This window comes from Sebastes umbrosus, chromosome 2, assembly GCF_015220745.1.
Source record: "Sebastes umbrosus isolate fSebUmb1 chromosome 2, fSebUmb1.pri, whole genome shotgun sequence".
Classification (NCBI taxonomy): domain Eukaryota; kingdom Metazoa; phylum Chordata; class Actinopteri; order Perciformes; family Sebastidae; genus Sebastes; species Sebastes umbrosus.
In genome coordinates this window covers 13,370,733-13,397,389 of record NC_051270.1, presented here as the reverse complement: position 1 = coordinate 13,397,389, position 26,657 = coordinate 13,370,733, and the positions used below count along the sequence as shown (strand labels likewise).

General features: G+C 40.8%; 1 protein-coding gene across 3 annotated transcripts in view; it reads right to left on the bottom strand.

Annotated features, from left to right (window-relative positions):
- igdcc4 (immunoglobulin superfamily, DCC subclass, member 4) overlaps nucleotides 1-26,657 on the bottom strand; it is a 64,261-nt gene that overhangs the window by 18,377 nt on the left and 19,227 nt on the right. For all 3 annotated transcript variants that reach the window (XM_037757687.1, XM_037757674.1, XM_037757684.1), the window contains exons 2-6: nucleotides 18,602-18,916; nucleotides 10,174-10,315; nucleotides 6,228-6,361; nucleotides 1,325-1,459; nucleotides 183-335 (exon numbers count right to left, since the gene is read on the bottom strand). In XM_037757687.1, coding sequence (XP_037613615.1) covers nucleotides 183-335; nucleotides 1,325-1,459; nucleotides 6,228-6,361; nucleotides 10,174-10,315; nucleotides 18,602-18,916 — 879 coding nt within the window. The remainder of the gene's footprint in view (nucleotides 1-182; nucleotides 336-1,324; nucleotides 1,460-6,227; nucleotides 6,362-10,173; nucleotides 10,316-18,601; nucleotides 18,917-26,657) is intronic.

Here is a 26,657-nt window from a genome sequence, read left to right as displayed (position 1 = left end):
CATGTGAGAAAAAGAAAGTTTTGTTCAAGAATTCATGGTAACACAGGGTTGGTATACAAATGGTAATTTTGTGGGTGAATTTTTCCTTTAAGGGAAAGCTGGTGACAGAGACTACTTTCAATGAAGCAGCTCTCAAAAATGTCTAAGCTGTCATTATATACAGTACAAAACATGAATCCTACCAGGCACATGCAGCTCAGCGGCAGCAATGACAAACTCTCTGGTCTTGGGCTTGTTGGCCCGGCAGACATAGACGCCGGCATGGTGACGCCTTGTGTCCCTAATCACCAGGTTTGTTGCGAGGACGACCACATCAGTGGAAATGGGCTTCCCATCTGAACAAAAGAAGAAAGCAAAGAACAGAGATCAACAAGACAGTCTCAGATCACACAGATGAAGACAACGAGAGATCGGCCTTGAGGAAAAGCGGAGATCGTTTCTTTCAGTTGTCTGAGAAACAACACAAAGGAGAGAGGCGGCAGAGGATTTGACCTGTAATCCCACAAGTTGACCAACAGATGGCTCTGTGACTTTTTAGTCTGGGTTCACTGAGATGTCTGCATTGGCACACTCCTGCTGTGTGTAAAATCCTTCACTGTTCACTATATAGATCACTATTTAGTTTGTCCGCCATTTTGTGCTGTTGTTAGATGCTTTACGGAGAATGATCACCACCTGCGTAGTGAATTATCTCACAATGCCATATTAAAAAAAGTAGGGACTAAGCACCAGCTACCACTTTGCATTGCACATGACATGAATAACGTAGTGCATGAATCAATCTATAATATTTCCTGTGTAGTGAAATGTCAAATGTAAATGAGGGAAGAACTTCAAATGCAGCACTAGACTCAAAACAAATTGCAGAGATGTTGCCAAGTCGCAGCATCGAGGGAGTCCGAAAGTTTCACATGACATCATTCCAACCAAGAGAGTGTGTGTGCATGCGTGTGTGTGTGTGTGTGTGTGTGTGTGTGTGTGTGTGTGTGTGCGTCAAAGCTGTGGCGGTGCGAATTAATGAATGTAACAAATCATCTTATGTAAAGCATGACTCAGTGCACAATAGAACGACTGAAGACTGGTGTAGAGGGGACCGCTATCATCACTAAAACAACAACTTTACAGCCACAGGTACGTGAATCTGTTCCTGACGTGTTGATGTTTGTTCTTTGTGTGAGAGTGACAGATAGTTAGAGAGCGAGACACAGATAATGGGAATGCGTCAGATGAAGTAAAAAAAAAAAAGAAAAGAAAAAGAAAAAACAAACAGGATGAGAACCACAGAGAGAAAGAAAGAGCGAGTAATAGCATTTGTCAGCGTTACCTTGTCTGCTCCAGGACACCAGTGGCTTCGGCTGGCCTTGTGCCATACACTCCATCACAGCGGGACGGCCGAGCACGACTGTTGCATTCTGAGGGGGTGCAACAATCGCAACTCCGTTCAAGGCTTCAGAAAAACCTATAAGAAAAAAAAAAAGAAATGTATACTTTGGTATTACGGACCAGTGTCAGTTTGTGATTGTAGCTGGAAAGTTGCCTGTTTGAATCCACTTTTTAAGCAATTCAAATACTTCATTCTTCACCGATGAAGTAAAACAAAACGGCAGTTCCTCCTGATTATTGGGCTACAGTGTTATCCCATCTCTCACCAATTACTGTTGACGTTTCCCTAACTATACCTTGTTTAAACCCCGCATGTGGACACTACAGTAAGGGTGAGCTGAAAAGCTTCCTGGCCCTTTTGGGTGTAGAATATTTATATAAACTAAGAGCTTGCGATCTCAACAAAACGCTGATGATTATAAATGATTGGGTTAAGAAAGATCTACAAAGCAAGAAATCTCTGTCAGTCTGTCTGTGTGTTATTCGCATATCTCGAGAAACGCTCATCTGCTCTACTTCACACTTAGTGGGTGTATTGCTGGGGACCCAAGCGAGGGCTTTTTTGAATTTGGTGCAATTTGGACATGCGACACCTTCAAAATTAATAAACAAGTAAACGGCGCTCTGTTCAGCAGCGAGGGCTGGGCTTCGGGGCTCTGCGGACTGACAAACATGTCGTCTGCAGCAGGCAGACCGTGGATCATTGACTGCTATTCAGTTTTGCTGCTGGATCCTGGATATATCCTTTCTTCCATTTGAGGACGAGTCATCGGAAACTATAGCGGGCCCCTTCTGTTCACGCACTTCAAGTTGAAGTTAACGACCACAACAAGGGCATTCCTTGCCCAGTGGGTGACAGCATGCACGTGTGTGTTTGCTTGAGAAATAAGTTTGCTCTTTTCTATTTGAACAATGTACAGACAAGACGCAGTAAGGAAAATACCGACTTTCTGACCTACAAAGGAAATTGCAGATGATAACCAAAATACTAATTTGCGTTAGTATTTTGCTAGCATACCCTTCAGATCATCAGCCAGTATTTCACAGTAGTTCAGATTCTTTCTAACACAGCAAGAAACTTCACCATAAAAATAGCCCCTGTAGACCTTTCCTTTGTATTTCCTGTTGCAATGTTTGCTGATATAGTAGCTGACAGGAAGTAAACTTGGACCAAAGCTGTTGCCCTAGCAACAGAATGGCAATGAAAAGGTCTACAGCAGTTGGCTGACTGGTATCTGGTTGAGGATAAATCAATTCTTAGTGGATGGTGAATATGGATACGACCTGAATAGGAAATCTAAGGGTTTGTGACACAAGAACGAGAGGGAGAAAAAAAGAACGCAAAAGAAAGAATCTTTCTCGTCAGATGAAAGCGCGGCCTCGATTATGGAACTGTGTCCCATCACTGCTCTTGAGTGACTAAAGATGCTATTCAAAACATATGCTTCATGGGTTGAACAGGCACCAGACACTCATTTCTTGAGTGTGTATCAGTCCCCAAGGTACCGCTGATGTGAGAGGGCCCTACTTCCCCGCAATTCTGCTCAGCCCAGGCAGTCTCAGCAGCACATAATGCTAATGACCTCCAGAGAGAGGCCCAGCATTCTGTAAACACATTATAAATTAATCATTGAGATTACATACAGCCATCCTTGGTTATGCATAAGGCTTTAAGTGGGTCAGTCCACCTTTGCGGGAACTGCACTGCAGGGTGCGCCTTCAGAGGAGTCTTATGTGGATGTGGGTGCAGCGTAAAGCATGTAGAAAAATGAGGGTAAAGTAAAGAAGAAATGGAAGAGACTAAAAACTGGAGGTTTAAGGCAGCTGGAGTACGTGTTAAGTACGTGGACTTGAGCACCTCAACATCAAGGATGTCGAGGTACCTTTTTCAAAGAAGTCTGAAGTGCAGGCAAGTCAAGGGGTGGAATAAGATCGGACATACAGTGTGCTACTTGTAATAGCTCACAATAGAGCCATAAGTAGTTTCCTTCTAGGGTTCAATGAAAGCATGAAAATCACCAAGGGAAAATAGCTGGGAAAAATCAGCCTCTTTCTCATTACAGGTGTGAAAATCCATTAAAATATAACTTATATATTCTGGCAAACTCATTTCCAAAAAGCTCCTTGACTATTCAAAGAGTAGAGCACATGTTTTGCAAAAAAAAAAGATACCTTACCCTGTGTAAGACAAGAAAACTGAGGACTTGAATGTGGCTGTAAAGATGATGTACAAACTTTTAAAAGTCCAAACGCTGTTTCTGACTCACTTCCTTTGGCCTCATCTGTCTCCCTCCCTCTTTCCTTTTGTCTTTCTTTTTAAAAGGACACAAAGGCTGTGACTCAAAAAGGACACAATGGCTCCCACAGAGCAGCCAATTACAGTTGACTGATCTCTAGCTACAGAGGCAGACAATACGACATGGCTTTAATGTGGGCTGCCTAATGGTGAAATCGCACCTCACAATACTATTCACTGATTCACTGCCACCATGTAATCCACTAATGCAAGTCCTTGTAGGAAGCAGTCACCCTGGGATTTTAATCAAAGAGAGAAGGGCCTACAAACACTGTGGAGTACATAATACTAAAAGATATGCTTTTATTCTGTAAACAGCATTACTCATTTAATTTAATTGACAGCCTTGAGTTTCACAGATTGGAGCATAATTACACCCATGTAACATTTATCCTTTGTTTGTCATATTATTCTGAACTGATCTACATGACATTTGGAGGTTTTTGATTTCTTCTTGCCTTTGGTATCAAGATAAGTAATACTTTTGATCATAGCAAATTGAGGTAAATTGCAGAAAACAAAGGCTATGTGGAGTCAGGCTTCTGACCAGCGCTCCAACTTAAGGATGTCCCATTGTCCTGGGTATAATAAAAATGGGTGGGAAAAAAAAATCGATTCGATTGGATTTTTTTTCGCCGATTTTGTATAAAGAGAACGGAGGTAACGGTAAGAGGTAACGACGGACTTGGCGAAGTTAGCGGAAGTATACATGTGAGACTGCGTCCGGTTTTCAAAATAAGGTGTTAACAAAGGGAACTGTATATACAAAATACATATATGGAAATAGGATTGATTGGATTATATTCACCAGAAGTATAAAACATTACATGCCCCTTATAAATAAAAAAGAAAATACCACTAATTTGTGAGGGAAATGTCTATTGTTTGATTTTTGGGCTGCTAGAAAAAAATTTAATAAATAAATGCCTGACAATGACTGATATATTTGACTTCAGGACATCTCTGATTACATACACGCTGAAAATCAAACATTTTTACCGTATTAATTTAGATACTTTCCAAAGTAAAAGTCCCTAGAAGTGTATGATTCACGGATGAAGAGATGAACAAACAGTGCCGAGCACTAATGGGAGGCTCAAATGAACTGTCAACACTATTTTCTTGATAACTGTACAGTATATGCTGCAGCAAATGAAGTCTGAAGGACAGGCAAGGTAAATGCACAGCACTTGCAGTTAATAGAAAAAAACGCCAGCGCCTTAAAGTGCTTTGCATAATAGAAATGCTTTAATGAGAAACGAGGGTTAAGTGTATAGAAATAATATATAAGTTATAGTAGGCTGAGGTAATATAGGCAGTTTTCAACGTCAAGTAGTCAGAGTTCAGAAAAGTCTCAAATCTTTAGAAAATGTGTTGTGATTACATAACTGAACTCTGCTTCACTTTGTTTAGTTTTAATTAAGTGAACAATGGAGAGCGACCTTGGGATGACCTGAGTGTCAGACATCTTTTCAGACAAGCAATTTGGCTCGCAATCTTTTCCTGATTGTTTACAATGAATTACATAGAAAAATGTTTTACCCTGAGCTGAAGATCGACTTATTTCAAAACATGTTTTTATCTGCTGTCCAACTTCATGAAAGCAGCGGCAAAGGTATGTTTTCTAATAGAAACAGTTAGTCAACTATTCCAGTCTCACATTCGCAGGAACCTAAGCCACATCATAATACACAGTAACGACCAAGATGCTCAAGTAACTCTATGTGGCTCTATTAATGTACTATTTTCATCACATTTTCCCCTCTTTCTGGTTATATTAGAAGGGAACGGATAGAGATTGGTCTAGATACTGTACGTTCCCCATTCACGGAAACCGTCCGTGTGTGCAGCATCAGCTGTTCTTACAGCTGGAGTTACTACAGTCCTTAAAATACTCAGAGGAAACACTCACAAATGCGTTATCAACGAGAACAGAGCCACTCTATTCTTTTGTAACGCAATCCATGATAATGCATCCGCTCCTCAAAATATGTGTTTTGCTTCACTTGAATGTTTGACCTCGATTGTGCAGAATTTGACACTAGAAGGCTGTTTTCACATTAATCCGCTGAGGAGGGAATGTTTCTCTGTGATGATTTTGTGTGTTTGGAAGACAATAATGGTTCAAAATGCAACTTACACAAGTGTGATGTGGAGACTTGAATCAAAAACAAATTATTATTCAAAGCAGAGTATTTTGTCTTAAAAACATGTCTGGAAGGGATATTTAAATATAATAGCAACCTGCTATTATCAGTGTCCAAATAATGCAAATTCAACATCTGTTATGCAAAACGGTTTATGCTACTTCAGTCCACAAAATATTTGCTATACACAATATTTTTGGGATTAGATTAGATAATCACAACAACACAAACACACACTACACTGTGAGAGAGTGACATTTTGTTTGCACTGGAGAGAGACCTAATACAATTCAAGCATCTAGTCCTAAAACTCACATTAGGTCTCTTGAGGTTGGCCTGGCAGCTCCCAGCGGGGCCCGGCTGCCTATTCAAACACTATAAAGCACTGCAACAGACCTCACCTGTGGTGACAGTGAGCCTGGCTTCATGACTGATGTCCTTCCTGGCAGAGTTGGACGCGACACAGCGGTAGGCACCCTCATCCTCCTTGGTCACCTCCAGAATCTGGAGCACCCCGTTGAGAAGGGAAATGAACCTGTTGTACACGGGGGCGAAATAGAGGAGAGGTGGCAGGGGGAGAGAGAGTAAGGAGGCGAATGACAGAGAGAGAAAAACAACTGAATAAATGGCTTAGTGCCCTGCAGCATGAAACATCCAGCTGATCAACTCCACGGGGATCCTGCTGAGCCCTCACAGGACTCCATCCTTCTTTATTCAGGAGAGAGGCTATTGTGTGCAGCCGCTACAAGGAGGGGTTGCATTTACAAGTCATGCAACTCAAAAAGTGAATTAAAGCAGCAGTGGGTAGAAATGGAGTAAATATGATTAAAAAAAAAAAGTTATTTTTATAAAACGGTCACTATATCCTGACAGTAGTGCATGAGACAGGTAATCTGAAAAAAAAGCATGTGCTTCGGCGTCCACCGGTGCTCCTAATAGCATCTGCAAGTTTTCACAGAACGGAGGAAAACAACCAATCAGAGCAGAGCTGGAGCCTTGCCGTCTCTGAGCAGCTGTCAATCACTCGCAAACTCCGATCAACCGGTCAAACTAGGCAGCGCTGATCAAATATGAATCAATATTCTGTTACAGTAATGCCTATTTCTCGCTTCAAATTTTTTCAGAAACATCTTGTAGTGTACTGTTTAGCTCAGTTGAGGAAATACCAAGCACCGCCCGCCAGTCGGAGCAAACTTCCTTTGCTTTCTTTTTCTACCTGTGCTGTGATTGGCCAATGTCTCCTGTCAAAGCCTGAAAACAGAGCCATGAGGAGGGGCAGAAGTCTAGTTTTCTCTCAGAACACTTGAATAACAATATGCTGAAAGGTTATTATGGAATTTTTGCCCAATGATGCCAAAACATTCTGCCTACTGCAGGTTTAAGGGATAAAAATATGAAAGTTGTTTTCTAGACAAGCTCTCAAGCCTCATAGAAGCACAAAAAGCAGTATATTAAAAAAATGATTACATTTGTGTATGTTATCTTTTTGGTTACAATGTCTTTTTGTGCTGTTGATATCTACTACTTCTACTTTAATCTTACATATCTCTACTTCTCCCTCTCCTTATGGAGGTCATGTTCCAGACATATTACTCCAGGCCTCTGGGGCCTTGGCAATGTAATGCCATCGCACAACCTCTTATCGTCTTTATCACAGCCTATTAATCCCACCGAAATGTGACCAGTGGTAGCCTGTTCAGAAGGGAGGAAGAGGGAGACGTGGAGAGGAGTGGAGGTGAGAAAAAAGAGAGAGGCAGAATAAAGAGGCAGCGGATGGGAAAAAGAAAGAATAAGGAAAGAAAGAGATAATGAGAGGAAGACGGGGAGGCATGAATGAAGAAAAAAGGGGATAGAAGAGTAACAGAAATAGAGATGTAAAGGGGATGACAGTGAAGAGAAAGAGCAAGAGATGGCAGACGGGCCAATAGAGAAAGAAAAAGGCACATTAGAGCAAGGGAGAGAACGGAGAGAGAAAAAGACGGTGATGTATCAGCCATCCCTTGGCTCATCTTTGTGAGAAGCCATTAACAGCGCCTGAGGTCGGAGAACCACATCCCACCAATAAGATCTCATAAGCAGCGAGCTGTTTGCGGGTCAGGCAGGGCTACAGCAGCCATTAGCACTTAGTCCTGCAGCAATAAGGCTGGAAACAAATTCTAGGCGCCGGAGCCAGTAGAGTCACACTGAAATGTCAATATCGTTAAGTGGCCCCGTAAATGAGACTATCTGTGCGAGAGAGCTGACGGAGAGAGATCTGTCGAGAATGTGGTGAGGCCGTACAGTGTGAAAATGTTTTTTCTTTTTCTGTAAGAGCACAGTAGGTTCATAGTGAGCATCAAGGTGATTCTACTATTCTCTTCTGATAGTTGAATTCCTGAATATTTCATTTGAAACAGTCCCGTAGGCAGAGGAAACTTCTTGGATCGGCATCTGATTTTGCCAGGCAGCGGCCCTTTTTTTAAGCATTTATTAATGGAAAATAATGAAAATATCATAGCTATTTACATTTAATTTCATACATTTAATTTTATATATATTGTTTGACGGAACTCAAGAAGGAAGATATGAAATAAATTGAATTTTGTGTGAGGCTGTTAGATTATTTTTTCAATTTAATGTGATTTTCTTAATTTATGCATGCAATGAATTTGCATTGCACTTAATTAGACTTAATTATACTTTGGTGCAAAAGACTTTCGTAATGCCCTTGCAACATTGTAAATCACATCTTGACGGCATTATATGACATTTTGTCAGCGAAACAATAAGACTGTATGAAAGCAGCATAGTTAAGAAATAATCATCAGTATATCAGTATGATAACAGCAGAGTCGTCACGCATGACAAAACCACATTTATAACTGCTGCTGTTGATTGAAAGCTGTGAAGACTTTCCTCAATTCTCACATAGTGCAATTTTTAATCAGTCACTTTTTTCTTTTTACTTGAAAATATGTTTTTAGGAGGTTGAGGGGTGCGTAATGAGAGCATTGTAACCCAATGTCCCCCTTGGCAATGTGTCTGCTTTGAAAATAGTTCTGCACCTAGACATTTTATCTACTTCACTCTAAACCTACACAGTAAATCTAACATGACAATAAAAAAAGAGTAAATGCACGTGATGTGAGTGTATGCTCCGTTAATTGTTACTATTATTAGTAAGTCTTGCATTTTATTGTCGAGGTCAAATTAGGGTGCTTAGCAATCACTGCACTCTGACCTTTTTGCTGGAGCTTGTAATTGCACACAGTATGCTTCAGTGGAATATACATGGTAATGATGAGACTGTAATTAATCGGCACTAAAATGATTTGCATGTTCATGTATGTTTCATATCTCAAATGAACATAGAAAGAATATTTAAATGTCAAACTAGACGACTAAAAGGTTTTCTGATTTTCTAGGTTCCCCTTGTAGATGCAGCACACTCACATTCACAGCTGGGCACGGACAGCATGGGGGCATGTACAAGTCCTTGGCCCAGTTTCAATCAAAACTAAAGGAAATGTAAAAACTCAAATGTAATCAACAAGTGACTCCTCAATGCAACCCCTGCTCTACCTCTAACTTGACATTTTTTTTACCTGGTGCAAACAGGTGCCATTTAAGGATAAAGTTTCCAAAAAGGGTCAACTACTATCCCTTTAAGAGTGCATGACAAGTTCATACTTCCATTAACACCAGTGTGGTTGAGGGATGAAATTAAATTATATAAGAAGACTTTCCACTTTTCACCTTGAAAATCCAAAGCAACGTATTCCAGTGGAAAGGCTTTATTTTTATTTTTGTAGCACATGTTTTCAATGGAACAAATATAAAACCACAGAGCTAGATAAACAAGGTCATTTTATTGTGGCATGTGCTTCCATTCCTGATAATTTGTGGAACTCAGCATGTGAGTTTTTCCAAACGAACTGCAAACTGACTGTGACACTATGCCTGTTATTGTTTGATTGATTTAACCTTAAACCCGAATGTGGAGGGCCACAGCCAGCCTGAGTCATACAGTACAGTAGTCTTCACATCATATTCACTGAGGTCAGCTTGCATAAAATTCACGCATAGCTTGTGTGTGTTTCCCAGATTAAATATTTCACTACGCTATGGTTTAGTTTACTATTACAGGAAGTAATTAAACTAGAAAATCACATCCCATATGACTTATCATGTCAATCATTTAAATTACTTGAGGTTATGATGAAAAGTATCAAGTGAAAAAGAATAATAACAAAAAGAAAATGCACTCAAATCGTCCTTTCATTGATATATTGTAAGAAACTGAAAAGACAGACGAGAAGACAGAATCAGAAGAAGATGAAGGTCAACAATAACGCATAAAAGGTTCACCTTGTCTCCTCAGGGACAGCCACTGTGTCCTTTTCCCAGGTAATGAGAGGTGTGGGTACTCCCTCAATCTGGCACTCGAAGCGAGCCGCTCCCCCAGTGGGCACCGTTTGGGGTGATGGCTCCTGATGGAACTTGGACAGACCTGGGGGTATAGAGGTGATAGAGGTCAGGGGAGGTATCTATCAAAGCAGTCTTGGTGATTTCCCAGAGGATAGACACAAAAAGTGGCTCATATCTAAACTACTGTTTGCGCAAATGACCTTTTTTAATGATGTGAAATGTGTGTGTCCTGCCGTCTACCTCTAGGACACAGTTTATTTGACGTACTAGGTCACAGATGATGTGACTGACATGTGCAATTATCTTGAAGGCCTGGTCCACAGTTGGTCGACAGCTCTCTTTCTATCAGAGTCCACATGGATGGCATTATAGCACACATGTACACTAGATTAAGGGAAAAGCTTCTATACACTAAAACTGAGTTTTTGTTTTAAAATATCAAATTTATTGTAGTTTCTTTATTTTGCTTGGTTTATTTAAAAAAACTAATAATTAAGTTCAGAATCTGTCCATACAGGACTTTTTCAGGCCATTTTAGGGATTTCAGGGCGCTTTCACAAGCCATATTCTGTTTAGCTAGTCCGAATCAGAGTGAAATTGATACTTTTGGTTTGTTTTCTATTTGGTCTGGTTTGTTTTCACAGTGCACAAATCAAAGCGGACCAAATCAAAAAAATAAGTTAATGTTGTGGCGTGTATGTAGGAGCGAATTTATCTTTTTCATCTCAAGAGCTGCCGCTTCTTTGCAGGAAATTTCAGACTTTGATGCTGTTGATGTTTTTTCACTTTGACTCGGCTCTGATCGACTGCGCATGGATTCCTTCTCCTCCAGTTTATGACTTTATAAACGTCACTATTTTTGTGGACTTTATTTAGCATATTCTCTGTGCTCTTTTCGGCCGAGATGTCAAGCAAACATTGTAATTCTGAAAAAGTCAGTCCTCTCCCACTCATGTTAACCTGTTATCTCAACAAATGCCCACACAGCCAGCCTGCGTTTTGGTTCGCTGGAAACGGTCCGAGACACAAGTGGTCTCGGATCGGTTGTTTTGGTACGCACCAGAGTATGATTACTATGTCCACAACCGCTCAAAGGAACCGTACCAGAGTTTGATTAACGCAGACTAAATGTTGACTTGTGAAAGCGCCTTTAAAGGTACCGTTTACAATTTTGTAATTTAATTAAAGACTTGTTCAGACCATTTAAATACCATTGACTGTCCTGATTAGGAGAAATTTGGGGATTTAATCAGGCTTGGCTTGATTATTTCTCTCTCCAGGTTGAGTCTTGGCAGGGCTCCAATTTTCACAGCCTCAACACATCCACAAGCACAGGAAAGCTGCCTACTGGAGATAATACTGAGCACCAGGGGGCAGCAGTGAGCACTGTCTGAGGGCCTCTGACCTCTGACCCCAACAGGCTGTTGGAGAAGAGAACAAAACTGGTTGGCTGTCCCAGCCACTTCGCCTGTAGCTCTGACAGAGGAGTAGAGAGTGGGGGGTGGATCAAAGGAGAGAGCAGAGAAAGAAGGCAACCAAAGGCAGGAAGAAAGCAGGAAGGTATCAGAAGGAGACTCCAAATCCCAACTGATATAACTAGGCTAGAAAATACTATGTAGTAATGGCAGAAAACCAGCATTAGCAACATACTGCAATAGACTGTAAATCACTATATCACATACATTTTGTGTTCAGTAAAATGTACCTAGACAAGGTGAGGCGTCTGAATAAATAAATGCATCTAAACACAAAAACGTAATTTGTAATCAGTCACTCTTTCTGGTTTCTTTATCCAGTTCTGTAACACGTTTTCTCCTTGTGAGGCTAATCGCAGAACTGACTCAAACCAGATTTGCAATGCATGAAAACATGTAAAGATTATCCAACAGTGTTACATCCAGAAATCTACCTTGCAGGAAGGACAAAGCTGATTCATGCATTTCAAAGAGCTGCTGGAAGCAGAGATACTGTTGTATTACATGATGGATTAGGTGTGAACAAATTGCACTGCTTCTTTACAATAGATTTGATCTTACTTAAGGGTAACATGATAGTTCTGGATGCTCTTTAGTTTGTTTTACTCTAGTTTGGACCAAAAGAGCCATGAAATGTTCACGCAACACTAAGAGTCTAAGCAGCTGATCACACCGAGATGCGTCAATAGAAATGTGTCGCCAGCAAAACTATTGTTTTCCTGTAGCACGGCAGTTCTGCAGTGCACTCCTCTCTTGTGCCGTGCGTCACATTTTTATAACCGCTATTGCTGCTTTGTACATGTTGTGCAAGTCTGAGACACGTCAGAAAACCAAACGCCGTCATGTCTCAGTTCATAATATCATCCGGAGGCAATCTGTGAATTACCAAGCTGTATACACTGTATCTAGCAAGCCACAAGTCGGTTGGTTTACTACAGCGGTATGAACACCTACATATATACACACAGTTACGTCCGGTCTCTGTACAAATATAGATCTGGGTGCCCACAGACGACTACAATCCTTATTTCCTCCATTTCTGATTCAATGTCAGGATGTCAGTGACGACAGTAGGAGAATCTCAACGATGATAGGCTTTCGTGACACAGCGTCACGCAAATTCTCGCTAGAAATATTTCAACTTGCGCAAATTTGCGTCTACTCGCATCTTTGCATTGACTATGTGTGTAATCAAGCCGCCAAAAAGTTTGATTCGCATTTGGTGTGAACACAGAGTGCAGCAGTATACGAGACTGTACTTCGGCACAGTGGTGTTATGTGCTAAATGCTAACGTTTGTATCCTAAGAAGCATCCACTGACAATGCTAACATGCAGATGTTTAGCAAGTATAATGTTTACCATATTCACCATCCTATTCTAGCACGTAAGCATGCTAACATTTGCTAATAAGCACAACAAAAAGTACAGCTGAGGCTGAGGGGAATGTCACAAACCGGAACACTGGACAAAGTGAAATTTTGACCCGACGATGGCACCAGTTGAAAAGTTAAGGGATATTACAATTCATCCTGAGGGGGGCATAATGTTTGTACCAAATGTCATGGCAATACATCCAATGGTTGTTGAACTCAAAACCACTTATGTTCAACCTCGTGGGGGCACAAGAAGAAATGTCAGGGGGTCACGAGAGACATTAGGATAGATCATCTGGGAATCATGAATATCTGTGCACAGATTTGTGCCAATCCATTTAGCAGATGTTGAGAACTTTCACCTGCTGGTGGCGCTAGATGAAAAGTCAGGGAACCACCAAAGTCAGTACGATTCATCCGCTGGGCCCCATGGCCATACCAAATTTTGTGATAATCAATTAAATACCTGTCGAAATATTTTACTTAAAAACAAACATTTTGCTAGAGGTAAAGTTAGGGAATCACCAAAGTCGGAAGGATTCGTTCTCTTGGGACCTTGATTTGCTGTAAAAAATGTCATGGCAATCTGGCCAATAGTTGCCAAGATATTTCGGTCGGGACCAAAGAGGTGGACTGACCATCCAACCGGCCAAAAGACCAACATTGCCATCCACAGAGCAGCCGGCTTGCATGGCTATAAAGCTGTGTTAGAGTGGAGACAGTGAGATGTCATCTGACTTTAAACAAACAAAACTATGGAAGGGAGGACTGAGTGCAGAGCCTGACACTAGCTCCCAAACTTGTTGCTGTTTATGGGTGTTTTCAAACTTGCAGCCAATCACGTGGCTGCCTCAAGATTTCAAGCTACAACAACGTTTTGGACAAGATTTCCTCCAAACCACTGTAAGCTCGAGGAGACTCAGAGGCGGACTATCCGAGATTACCCTAACCCCGATCACACCAACTGTTCAGTCATGGCAACAAACTGGCCATCTGTGTTTTCCTACTGCGCCGAGGGAACAAAGTTTCTCAATGAGTACACACAGAGGCTTGGCCATAGTAGCAGAAAGCATTTGATTCATTTCAGAAACACTTGCAATGATTGTTGCGTAGCAAGCTTTGCAGGAGGACTTCGTGATTAACTTCTAGCCATTACACAGCATGATGTCCTTATGTTATCACACCACCTGTAACACTGCCAGAGAGTGCCTCTGACAGGGTGCCAGACTCACTGCATGTGTCGGAGTGTTTGCATGTGTGTAAACTTGGATGCATTTGTGCCGAGCTACTTGTATCTCAGTATTTGTGTGCCTTGATGCCTGTACGTGGACCGCTTGTGATTACATCGCTGGATCACTGTGTGCATCTATGTGTATGAGTGTCGGCAGGGGGGGGTATCTTTACATGAGCGGTGAACAACAGCTGATCAGCGAGAGTGCACATGAGCACACTTTAATGCAAAGGAAAAGACACTTTGCCCATGCTGTGATGGAACAATGGCGACTGGCTGGGCTTCCACCTCCACTCTGTCAAAGCATAATCATATTAGTCTTTTCCCAGGACTCTATGAGTGAACCCCCGCAATGAAATTCCATGACAGAGCTGCCCGGCACCATGCCGTTTTTCAGAGTAACACTGCAAACAAAATGTGACATATCAAGCCACAGGGTCAAAAAACATGTCCAATTGTTTCCTAGCAACAAGGTCGTTCTATGTTTTAAAAAAAACATTTTCAGGCAGCTCCTTGGGCACTGCTCTGTGTAACTCTTCGATGCACTACATAAAAAGTCCCCATCTTGTCTTTCTTTGCTCTCTCTCGTTTGTCTTTTTTCATTGCTTCTCTCTCTCTCCTGCTCTTGACTTTACCCCACACTCTTTCTCTGTCTTTGTCCGTCCCTCTATCTATGCCCCACTCTTTGGCCCCACAGCTATCAGATTGCAGCGTTTTTCCCCTCCCCTTGTGCAAGCAGATAATTCCTCCCGTGACCTCTTTGCTACCCAGCTTTCAGGCTGACTAACAGTGTGAAAACCCATCAAGCGTGCTCCCCCCGCCTCAACAGACATTTCTAATATCAATTGGGAAATATGTGCGGAATGACATTTTTATTTCCTATTTACAGTACACAGCCCTTTTTAGCTTTATAAAATGTGGTCACATCTGTCAGTTTGGGCATTCATGTAAAGAAACACTGACAAAAGGAAGCCATCTGTGGTACTTAAATGTTTCAGCCTGGAAATTTTCTTAAAGTGTTAGATGTACAATCTACCACTTCTCATTTTGAATAGTGATTCTCCTCATCAGTAATTCATATTTTCAAAGGCATGGGGTGTATAGAGTTTAACTAGGGCTGTCAATCAATTAACATATTTAATCGCAATTAATTGCCCATAGCTAATCGCGATTAATCAAAAATGAATCACACATTTTTATCTGTTCAAAATGTTCCTAAAAGGGAGATTTGTCAAGTATTTAATACTCTTATCAACGTGGGAGTGGGCAAATATGCTTGCTTTATGCAAATGTATGTATATATTTATTATTGGAAATCAATTAACAACACAAAACAATGACAAATATTGTCCAGAAACCCTCACAGGTACTGCAGTTAGCATAAAAAAATATGCTCAAATCATAACATGGCAAACTGAAGCCCAACAGGGAACAACAGCTGTCAGTGTGTCAGTGTGCTGACTTGACTACAACTTGCCCAAAACTGCATGTGATTATCATAAAGTGGGCATGTCTGTAAAGGGGAGACTCGTGGGTACCCATAGAACCTATTTTCATTTACATATCTTGAGGTCAGAGGTCAAGGGACCCCTTTGAAAATGGCCATACCAGTTTTTCCTCGCCAAAAGTTAGTGCAAGTTTGGAGTGATATTTAGCCTCCTTCCCGACAAGCTAGTATGAAATGGTTGGTGCCAATGGAATCCTTGGTTTAGTATGTTTAATATGATACCAGTATATATTCACTCTAGCTTTAAAACTGAGCCCGCTACAGCCTAAAAACACAAGTTGTGTTAATGCGTTACAGAAATTAGTGGCGTTAAAACTAATTTGCGTTAATGCGTTATTATGGCATTAACTTTGACAGCCCTAAGCTTTACATTTTGAGTCTGATGACGATTGCATGTATTAATATTAGGCTGCCTCACAATTAGTACTTACTAAAATCACGTGACTCTCATGTGAGTTGAAAATAAATAAGCGTAGGTACACTGTGATGAAAACTCAAAAATGTGTGGGCCAACAATGTGTGCAGAATATCCATCTCTGAAGCTTGAAAAAAAAAGGAAATGCACTTTCTACACTGCCCTTTGTTAATGAACATTAAAAACGTAAACGTGTCAAGCACACGCAGCTTGTTTGTACGGAGGAGAGAGGACATTTTTTATGATTATGACATTAGCTATTTGACTGTAATGGCTTGCAAAAGCTGGTAGGAATTAGGAAATATTGACATTCACCTCAGCAGTCTCATAATGAGAAAGGTTAATTGGTCTAATTAACATTAAAAGCGCTTTGTTTTTTTCTTGCATCATCATTTACCCGTGGATGTGTTTGGGAAATGTAATGTGCACACTGTACGCCGCCTCTGGTGAGCGAGTTAGAGGCTGAAATACTGTTAATCCGTATCTAGAGAGGGAGCCGTCCTCTTTCACTGTCTCTCTCTCCCTTTCCAACACATTCACATGCTTTTAGACGAGGCCACATGCATCATATACTGCGACAGGGAAACTGGAGCAGGTGGGTTTCGTAATGTGTTTTCACAGATGTGATCTCTGCTACGTTCTCTCTTCAGTCTCGTTTCTGCCGGCGAAGACGCAGTAGGAAATGAGAATGTCTGCTCAATGTCAACGTTGAGGCCGTTCGGCTTCGACCTCCCGCGCACTGGCCACATCTATCTCTACTCATAGCGTCTCGCCGCTGATTTAATTCAAAAGCCATCGCACACATACATGCATGTATGCACACACGCAAACTGAAGGTCATTCTTAATGGTCTCTGAAGCCTTTCCTTTCACCATCACCGCAAACTCTCTACCGGCCTTTTCCGCCTTCTCACCATTCATCCCACATCCCCCTCTCCCCCTCCTTTACTCCTTATTGTCCCTCAAACAAGAGATCCTCATAAATAGGCATGTGACAGCTGACAAAAGCAGGGGCATCCACAAAGGATACTGTCTCATTTTACACAAAGCTAATGACTAAATAAAGACTACCACTTAAGAGTGTGAGAGACAAGAGGCCTCCTTGGAGGGGCGATTAAATATCTACAGCCTGTCCTCTCCTCCCTCACATCGGCATCTTTCTGGTCATTTCTTTCATTTCCACCCACTCTCCCTCCTTCCCTCTGTGCCTTTTAACGGACTGTTGTTTAAAAGTGTACCTGTTCCCAGGACACTTGTTAGCGCTCCGCCAGAGGATAAGTCTCCTATCTGAGGCAGAGGAGAACCAAGTTCATCTCCATCCATGCAAGGAAATTCCCTTGACAAATCTGACAAATCAAATAGCTGTGTGTGTGCATGCATACCCAACTGAATGCTTTAAATGGATGAATGAATCAAACCAATATTCTTTCATGACTTCGGTGAGGCTGCAATCTACCTCTTCTTGCAATTTCAAGCATTTTGACTGCCCTGACACATACAGACACACAACAACACATGTATAATTATAATAAAGCAGCTGTAGTATTAGGGCTGCATGATTATGGCCAACGTGATAATCATGATTATTTTGATCTATATTGAGATCATGATTATTCATAGATTCTAGGGACAAAATAATTTTATTGCAATTTCACATTTAAATAAGCAGAACGCTACTTTCATTTCCATGTTGTACTTCATTCCAACTGTCAAAAACTCTAAATGTTATTATTTTACTTTGTTATTGTCATCTATAGTGGTTATTTGCGTAAAAAAAAAAACAAATAAATAATTGTATTTTTATTTAAATATTGGCTTTGATTAAAAAACTCTTGACATTAGTATTTCTAATTATATATTATAAGCTGCTTAGAGCTATAGTTAGTTAAACAGGTCATATTTCTCTCTATAATATCTATTATTATATAATTATATTATATATACTATAATCTACTATTGGAATAGTTGTGGATTAAGTTTCTGTCGATCAAATAATTGATTAGTTTACTAATAGTTTCAGTTCTGCTACATCTATTTAATTATTTTTTTTCCAAAGCAGCTCTGCTAATGAGAGTTTGTTAAACTTTCCATCCATCTATCCATGAATTCTCTAAACTTAGGGATTGGAGCCTATCCCAGCATGCATCAGGCGAAAGGCTGGATACACACTGCACCAATAAGCCAGTTTATCAGGGCTACAGAAAGACAAATAAACCCCTCATATTGCACAATTCTGTGCTTCTAGCTAATCCGGGGCTATACATTTGCAGCATGCATTCATTCTCACAAATCAAAACAAATGGCATACTCGGGCATGAGCATGCGAGAGCCCTGCAGGACTTATAAATGTGTCTGCTGGATACCTACTTGCTAGGAGAACATTTACAGTCCGGCTGGTCAGGGCACCAAGGGCGCTGGCAGTCACACAGCTGTAGCCCCCTTCCATGCCCTGGGGAGACCGGCCATCCTTAGAGGTCGGCTGCAGGAAGAGGGATCCGTTGGCCAAATACTGCAGGAAGTCAACCCCCTCCAGAGGCAAACGCTGGCCATCCTGAAGCCAGGTGACATTGAAAGGTGTATCGCTGGCCCCAAGGTTGCAGTCCAGCAAGAGGGGCAAACCTGGCTCCAACACTACATGGCTGGGCCCAGCTCCGCAGCTCAGCTCCACCGAAACAGGCTTTTCTGTGTGGGACAAAGACAGAAAAGTGTGTTCAAATGTTCACTTTCCAATTAATTTGTCAGTATATTTTGTGCGCAATACTAATAATTATAATACAGTTTATTTATATAGCACCTTTCACAACACAGTTCCAAAGTGCTTTATAATAAAAACAGAACACATTTAAAACAGAATAAAATGAACTAAAAGCAAAAACTAAAACACATAATAAAACACAGAGAGTAAAACAAACTAAAATTGCATAAGTCCTGAGTGCAAAAGCTCCATCACCTTTATGTAGGAATCTGGACATTGGAACCACAAGAAATAAATAACCTGAGGTGAGGCCCCTCAGGGCTTTCTAAGTAATCAATAATATCTTGAAATCTATCCTAAAAGCAACAGGTAGCCAGTGTAAGGAAGCCAAGATCTGTGAAATGTGATCATGTTTCCTAGCCTGAGTCAAAATCCTGAGAGAGGGATGTTTTACTGATGCCAGAGAGCAAGGAATAACAGTCTAATGGACTAGTTAAGGTGTGGACAATGGTTTTCAGATTTTTGGGAGAAAGAAATCGTCTATTTCTTCAAATGTTTCTGAGATGATGAATGTTAACCATTGATTTAATATGTTGGTCTAAGCTGAGGTTTTGATAAAAAATGACACCACGATTTCTTGTGACATCCACTTGAGGATGTCATGAAGGCAGTTTAGCAGGTTGAGAGAGTTATGACAGTTGTTTGAAGGGTCACAGCCTAGATAAATAGGAGTGTCATCTGCGTAAAAATGGAAACTGATATTATGTCCACGTATAAGGAGGCCAAGAGGAAGCATGTAAATGGAAAGAGAGAATTGGACCCAGCAGCACAGAGCCTAGGGGCATTTCACAGTGCACACCTGTTGCAGCTGGCCTGGCATCAGCGATACCAACGCAGAAACACCTGTGTTATAGGTAGGACCTAAACCATTGCAGAGCAGTGCCACCGATGCCCACCCAGGTTTCAAGACAGTCCAAGAGGATATCATGGTTAATGGTATCAAATGCTGCACTTAGGTCCAGGAGAACAAGGATGGATTTATGGCCAGCATCAACGGACAGCAATAAGTCATTTGGTAAATGGACTTGCATTTACAGTACATAGCGCCTTTCTAGTCTTCCGACCACTCAAAGTGCTTTACACTACATGTCAGCAGAGGAAAACAACACAGGACTTCTCAACCGTAACTGGAGAATCTGGGGGAGAAATTACACTCCTTATATTTGAGATCTTCTGTGAAAATCAGGACAGAAATTCCTCGCATTTCTCAGGGGCATCTAATATCTGGCCTGGGGGAGGATCACGGCTCACAATGTTGAACAACATTTTAGGATTGGACCGATCGTTGTCGATTAGAGTAGCAGGAACCTTTTTATTGCTCTGTGAACACTATGAGAGCTAAACTATAAATTAAACATTGCACTTTTCTTCTTCATCGATCCAATTATTCACACATATGCGTCATTTGTCATTTTTGGCTATTTTAGTCTAGTTTATCAATTTCCACGTTTAGCAATTTGTCATTTCATAGCATAACTCCAATAGAATCAATAGCGCTGGCAGCACAGATGGATGGGGGGGAATGTATTCCAGAGGCAAGGTGTTTTTGGGGACAGACAGGAGGCCAGACTAAGAGGAAGAGGAGGAGGAGAAGCTCTGAACATGAAAAGGGTGCAGCGGCATGAAGGGATTTGTATGTCAGCAGCAGGACATTAAAGTCTGTGAGAGAGAGGGGAAGTCCTGGAGTGAGAGGTTGATGAACTGGTGTGAGATGAGCGGCAGAGTGCTATATAAACTGCACTCAAAGGAGATGCTTTTGTTTAACCACAGCAATTTTACAATGCTAAAACATTCAAATTATCATTTTTGAAAGGAAGTTGCAAATGATTTAGAATTACAATGAATGCATTCATGGTCATGCTATGAATGGTTTAACACTCCAATCTTCATATGACTGTATCTCACCTACACAGCTAGTATTATTTCTCTGTTTTCGCACTCTATTTTTCAACATTCAGTTCTCTGAAGAACAAAATGGGTGGAAGGGTAAAAAGAATAATAAAGATCTTAGGAGAAAGAGAATTCGTGAAAAAAAAGAAGAGAAAGATCAAGAGGGAGTCGGCGATGGAAGATAAAAAGAACTGAAAACTTCAAACCTTGACTGACACGATGGCAGCCAGTTAATTGTCTTTCATGAAAAGGCTGGATAGCATTAGACAAATAAGGTAAAACCATGAAAAGTAAGAGTCAACAGTAGCTCTACATAGCACTACTTTCAGTAGACTACACATATTATTCATTATCAGATGCTTAGGCACAGTACAGTAAGTAGCAGTTGGGATAAAACACTGCAAAATATGAAAACCTTTATATTCTTGTCTGACCTCCGCTATAGACAAACCTGGCGGTTGATTTATGTGTTGTGTTCTCAAGTGCAGCCGCAATCACTGCGGTGTCAGAAATCAACTGAATGCATTTACACTGACAATGAAAGCAGAGATGTTTGGGTTGTTGCCCCAATGTCACATTAAAGTAGTCTGCTTGAATGTGGAGCTTTTTCCGTCTCAACCTTCACTTGTTTCAAATTAGCTTTGACACATAACCTTTAGGAAAATAACATTTAGCTATCGCTTCTCTCCCACATCCACAGTATGGATGTAAAAGTGCAGTGCAGCAATTAAACCCACCACGGATTACTTGCTAGTTTACGATTAAATGATTTCTTACAGTGTAATCTGAAGAAATGCATCATTTAATGAAAACATGATTTATTATTTCCAAAGTCTCAGTTTGTTGGTGGAGCAGCCCAGAAAAGACAACCTGCCATCTGTTAAAATAGGGCTGTCAATCAATTAAAATATGTAATCGTGATTAATTGCATGATGTCCATGATTAATCACACAGTTTTTTATCTGTTAAAAATGTACCTTAAAGGGAGATTTGTCAAGTATTTAATACTCTTATCAATATAGGAGTGGGCAAATATGCTGCTTTATGTGAATACATGTATCTATTTATTATTATAAATCAATTAACAACACAACACAATGACAACTATTGTCCAGAAACCCTCAGAGATTTAGCATAAAAAATATGCTCAAATCATAACATGGCAAACTCAAGCCCAACAGGCAACAACAGCTGTCAGTGTGTCAGTGTGCTGACTTGACTATGACTTGCCCCAAACTGCATGTGATTATCATAAAGTGGACATGTCTGTAAAGGGGAGACTCGTGGGTACCCATAGAACCCATTTTCATTCACATATCTTGAGGTCAGAGGTCAAAGAACCCCTTTGAAAATGACCATGACAGTTTTTCTTCACCATAATTTAGCACAAGTTTTGAGTGTTATTTTGCCTCCTTCAAGACAAGCTGGTATGAAGTGCTCATGGATTCCTTAGGTTTTCTAGTTTCATATGATGCCAGTATCTTTAATTTAAAACTGAACCTGCTACAACCTAAAAATTGCAAGATGTGGCAATTCGTTAAGGAAATTAGTGGCGTTAAAACAAATTTGCGTTAAAATGTTATTGTCGGGTTAACTTTGACAGCCCTAGAAAAAATTTAAACTTTTCAATTAATCTTTTACACAGTGACATCACGCTACCGCTGCCCGCTACCACCTCCATTATTTGCACCATGGATGTATACAGAGAAATGGTTTGCACCTCCAACAATAATGTCCCATATGTGTGTTAAAGAATTGATGAGTTTACATTTTTTTACATTATAACCTTACATTTAAAAGGTTCTACTGGATCGACAGATTTCTTGGCAAAGAAGTGAAATCCTTTGCACACATTACAGTGTTACACACATGGTTTTACAAGTGAGGTGCCACCACTGTATGCCTAATGGTGGATTGTTTACTTCCGCTTACAACCCGCTATCTATAGCTCACAAATATTATAAATTAAGGTTAAGTCACTTCAAATGACTATTTCATAAAGTCATCACTGTACCTGTGCAAGTAATATCATTTAAAGTTCCCTTCTACAGTTCATTTGACAAACCTCTTCATGAATCCGGCTTAGAAACACTATATTCTCACATACACGCACACACACATACACACACGGGCAAATTTCTTTCAGCTTCTCTTTCTCCAGCGTTGGATTAATTAAGTTAATGGGAGATGGAATTTTTTCCTTGATTAAATGAGGCCTGACCCCCCACCATCACTTCCTGATGAAGAGGCTGGGTAATGCTGAGAAAGGCTGCATGACGCTCTGGCACACACACACACACACACATACATACACTTGCCATGGAGACAACATCAACATGCATACACACACATGTACTGAAAAACCATACAAACAGAGAAACATAGAGACACACTTGTAAAGAACAGTAAAACACACTCACAATCTTGTAGGAACAGAAACACGGCGTACAAGCGCGCCAACACACACTGACACAGATCACCTCCTCTCTTCCTCACTCCCATTTCAACTAATTAGGTCTCATTAAGTCATTAAAACGTTAGCAGCCATTTCCCAGCTCACTGCCAATGGTTTCACTTGGCGAGAGGTGGGGATCATTCTGCGTTGAATATGGAAGCCATTACGCCTCACAAAACTGGAGCACAAGTGTGATGAGGAACATGCAAAATAGAAAAAAAGCAGGAAAACACTAATTTTCTTTCAGGGTTAGATCTAATTATATAACAAGATGAAATAAAACAGGTGTCCAACCTAAAAAAAGGTCCAGTTGCAGGACTAGCATGACCTGCTATCCTTTAAAAAAAAAATAGGCATGATAAGCATGTCACATATTTCAAGGGGTGGCTATTTCATCTGGGAATAAAACACTTGATACTGAGACACACATTCGCACATGCCCTAGATTTGTGGCCATGTGCGGCACATACACATATTACACACATACATTCACACGCTAACATGTACCCACACACCCGTTACAACAAACACAGGCGCATGCACGCACGCCCACAGAGTAACTGTCAGTGTCTCATGAGGACAAAATGTGGTAAAGAGGGGGGGGGGTCTGTGAAGTGGCCATTTTGCCATTTTACTGTACAAATGGGAGCTGCTGGAAAGGACGGGGTGCACTCTGGGATATAGTAGCGGCTGGGCGGTTTCACTGAGCTCTAGTGAATGGATTGTGATGGCACTGCGCCAAGAGGATCATAGCTTACTCTAAGTAGAGAGAGGACAGTGGTTTACAAAGGGGAGAGGATGAAATAGAGCCTGACAGACAACAGGAGAAAAAGAAACAACTAGAAACCATCTTGCGATGGGATCACACCGGCCGCGACGCCAAATCGGACCAGGTCTGTCAAGTGTTCCTTCCCCGCTACTTTCGGCGCCCTTGCTCGGACCACACCCATCTTCGAACTATGGCTGCATTTTGATCTCAACTAAACACCTGTAAAGTTTCGTGACTACATCTTACACGGTTGTGACGCTATCACAGTGACAAAATCTGTCCACACACAGACAGACATAAACACCTCATGGCTAAGTACTCAAAGCCACTTCTGTGGTTGTCACTGATACAGTAGGTGTAAAAGACACAAGGTGTAAACAATTACAGCATCACCAGAGCCGGTCCTGACCAATTTGGCGCCCTAGGCAAGATTTTAGCAGGTGCCCCTCCACCTTTCCTGGTGCGTGCGGAAGCACGTGCGACAATATTTTTTGTGCGCTCGCAAAACGCTCCCTGCCCAGAAGTTCTTAAACAGTGTTATTTTCGTGCATACAAGATTGACATAGCCTCTTAACCTGCTTAGAATATACCATATTAACCTTGATTGTGAGACATCCCCTTTTTTAAAAAGATTTTTTGAAGATCAAATATTGTTTATATATATATATATACATATATATATATATATATAAAAATAATCTGACCAGAATGCGCCAGTAACATTAACACATTGAAAAAGAAACAAGGTAAGCTGATATATGTCTTTTAAATGAAGTTGTCTTGTTTGAATAGGCCAGAAATGTAACTTTAGCCTACTGGTTGGCCTATTTCTAACATAATTTAACCATCTAAAAGAGAAAAAAAAGAACCATAGGTTACATTTTAAATAGACTCTGCTTGTCTCATTGATCACCATGATCTTAAAATTGGAATTATTCGCCTCCTCAGGTTTACTTGGCCTACTGCTAACCCTCTGAATATGGCATTAACATTACTGTCTTTTAAAGGTCGTTCCGGGTTTCAGTTTTTGAGACAGTGGCCATACAATGGTATCATATCAATCTTGAGATTGCAATGAATCCGTTGATACCAAACATGTCATGCTAGCTTATTGGGAAAAGGGGTAAAAGTTCAGCCGTCTTTACCGCGAAGTTTCGCGACACATCAGTGGCAAACGGCAGTGTTATGGCCAGGCTGTTTGTGCCCCCTCCGGCATTTTGTGCCCTACGCAAAGAGCGTTATGTGCGTGTGCCTAGCAGAGGTGCTGTTCATCGCTGTCATGGCTGATAAAGAAGCAAACATATCACACACAAATAATAGAGTGCCCTTTAGCCAATCAGTAACAATTTTGACACCTTATCTGGATTCGTAATAGCTTTTTAATTGCGCCCATTACAGTAATTTGGATAAAGAATACAGCTGTGGTAGGATCTCCAAAATTGTGTGAGATTGAATCAGATATTTGCTGTTAAATATCAGGTGGATAATTGGATAAATGGATAAATTAAACTGATACTGATTTGTAGTCCTATTCACAAAGAAATACACAAAAAGAAACACAGACAAAGAAACAGACTTTTCCTGTCTGTCACGCAGACAGAGAAGAAGAGAGAGAGAGAAAAGGCAGGGGAAATGGAGAAGTTAGGAGGGCAGTGCTCTCGATACCATCAACACTATTCCGCTGGTCCATTTCTGTTAATGGATCAGCTATTCACAAAACGTTTGGGAGAGAACAGAAGGAGAAAGAGGAGGAGTAGGAGGAGGAGAGTGACCCAACACAGTGAATATTTCACCCGGCCCAGCTCACTGTCAACAGAGACTGGACACCCCATGACTCGGAGGCCACGGCTCAGGTTTCCACAGCCTCTAAAGTGAAGCTATACAATACCTCGGGCCTTTCAGGAACCAGAGACACGCACAAAAGAGGCTCGGCTAAAAGAGTCCAAAATCTGGTGCTTCATTTACAGTAATGAAGTGAAGGTTCTTTTTACCCGGTGCTGATACCCCAGTGAAACATATGTGGTCATCTGTTTTGCCGTTATTACCTTCTCCTGATATTCATCATGTTGGCTTCTGTAAGCTATAGTTAGGCACAGTGGTGATTTAACATTGACATGCTAAAATGTTCACAATAACAATGCTAACCTGCTCAGCAGGTATAATGTTTAGTTACTATTTTCACCATCTTAGTTTAGCATTCTAACACCAGCAAATTAGCACTAAACATAAAGTACAGCTGAGATTAATGGGAATGTCATTAGTTTTGAAGGTATTCGTTCATAAATCAAAGTATTGGACACATTTTTTATTTGACCTGATGGCAGCACTATTTGAAAAGTTAAAGGTTCTCTATACGATATTCAGAGCATTAATATAGCGGCAAACAACTATTTGCAAAATAAAGACATAGTGGGGTAATGTCATCCTGAGCATGAAGTCACTGTTGTTGCTGCTGTTTTAACGTCTATTTTACTCTAAATGGGACCATAATTCACAAAATAAACATCATGCTGTATTGAAAATGACTTGAAACTAGCGATTGAGACCATAAACT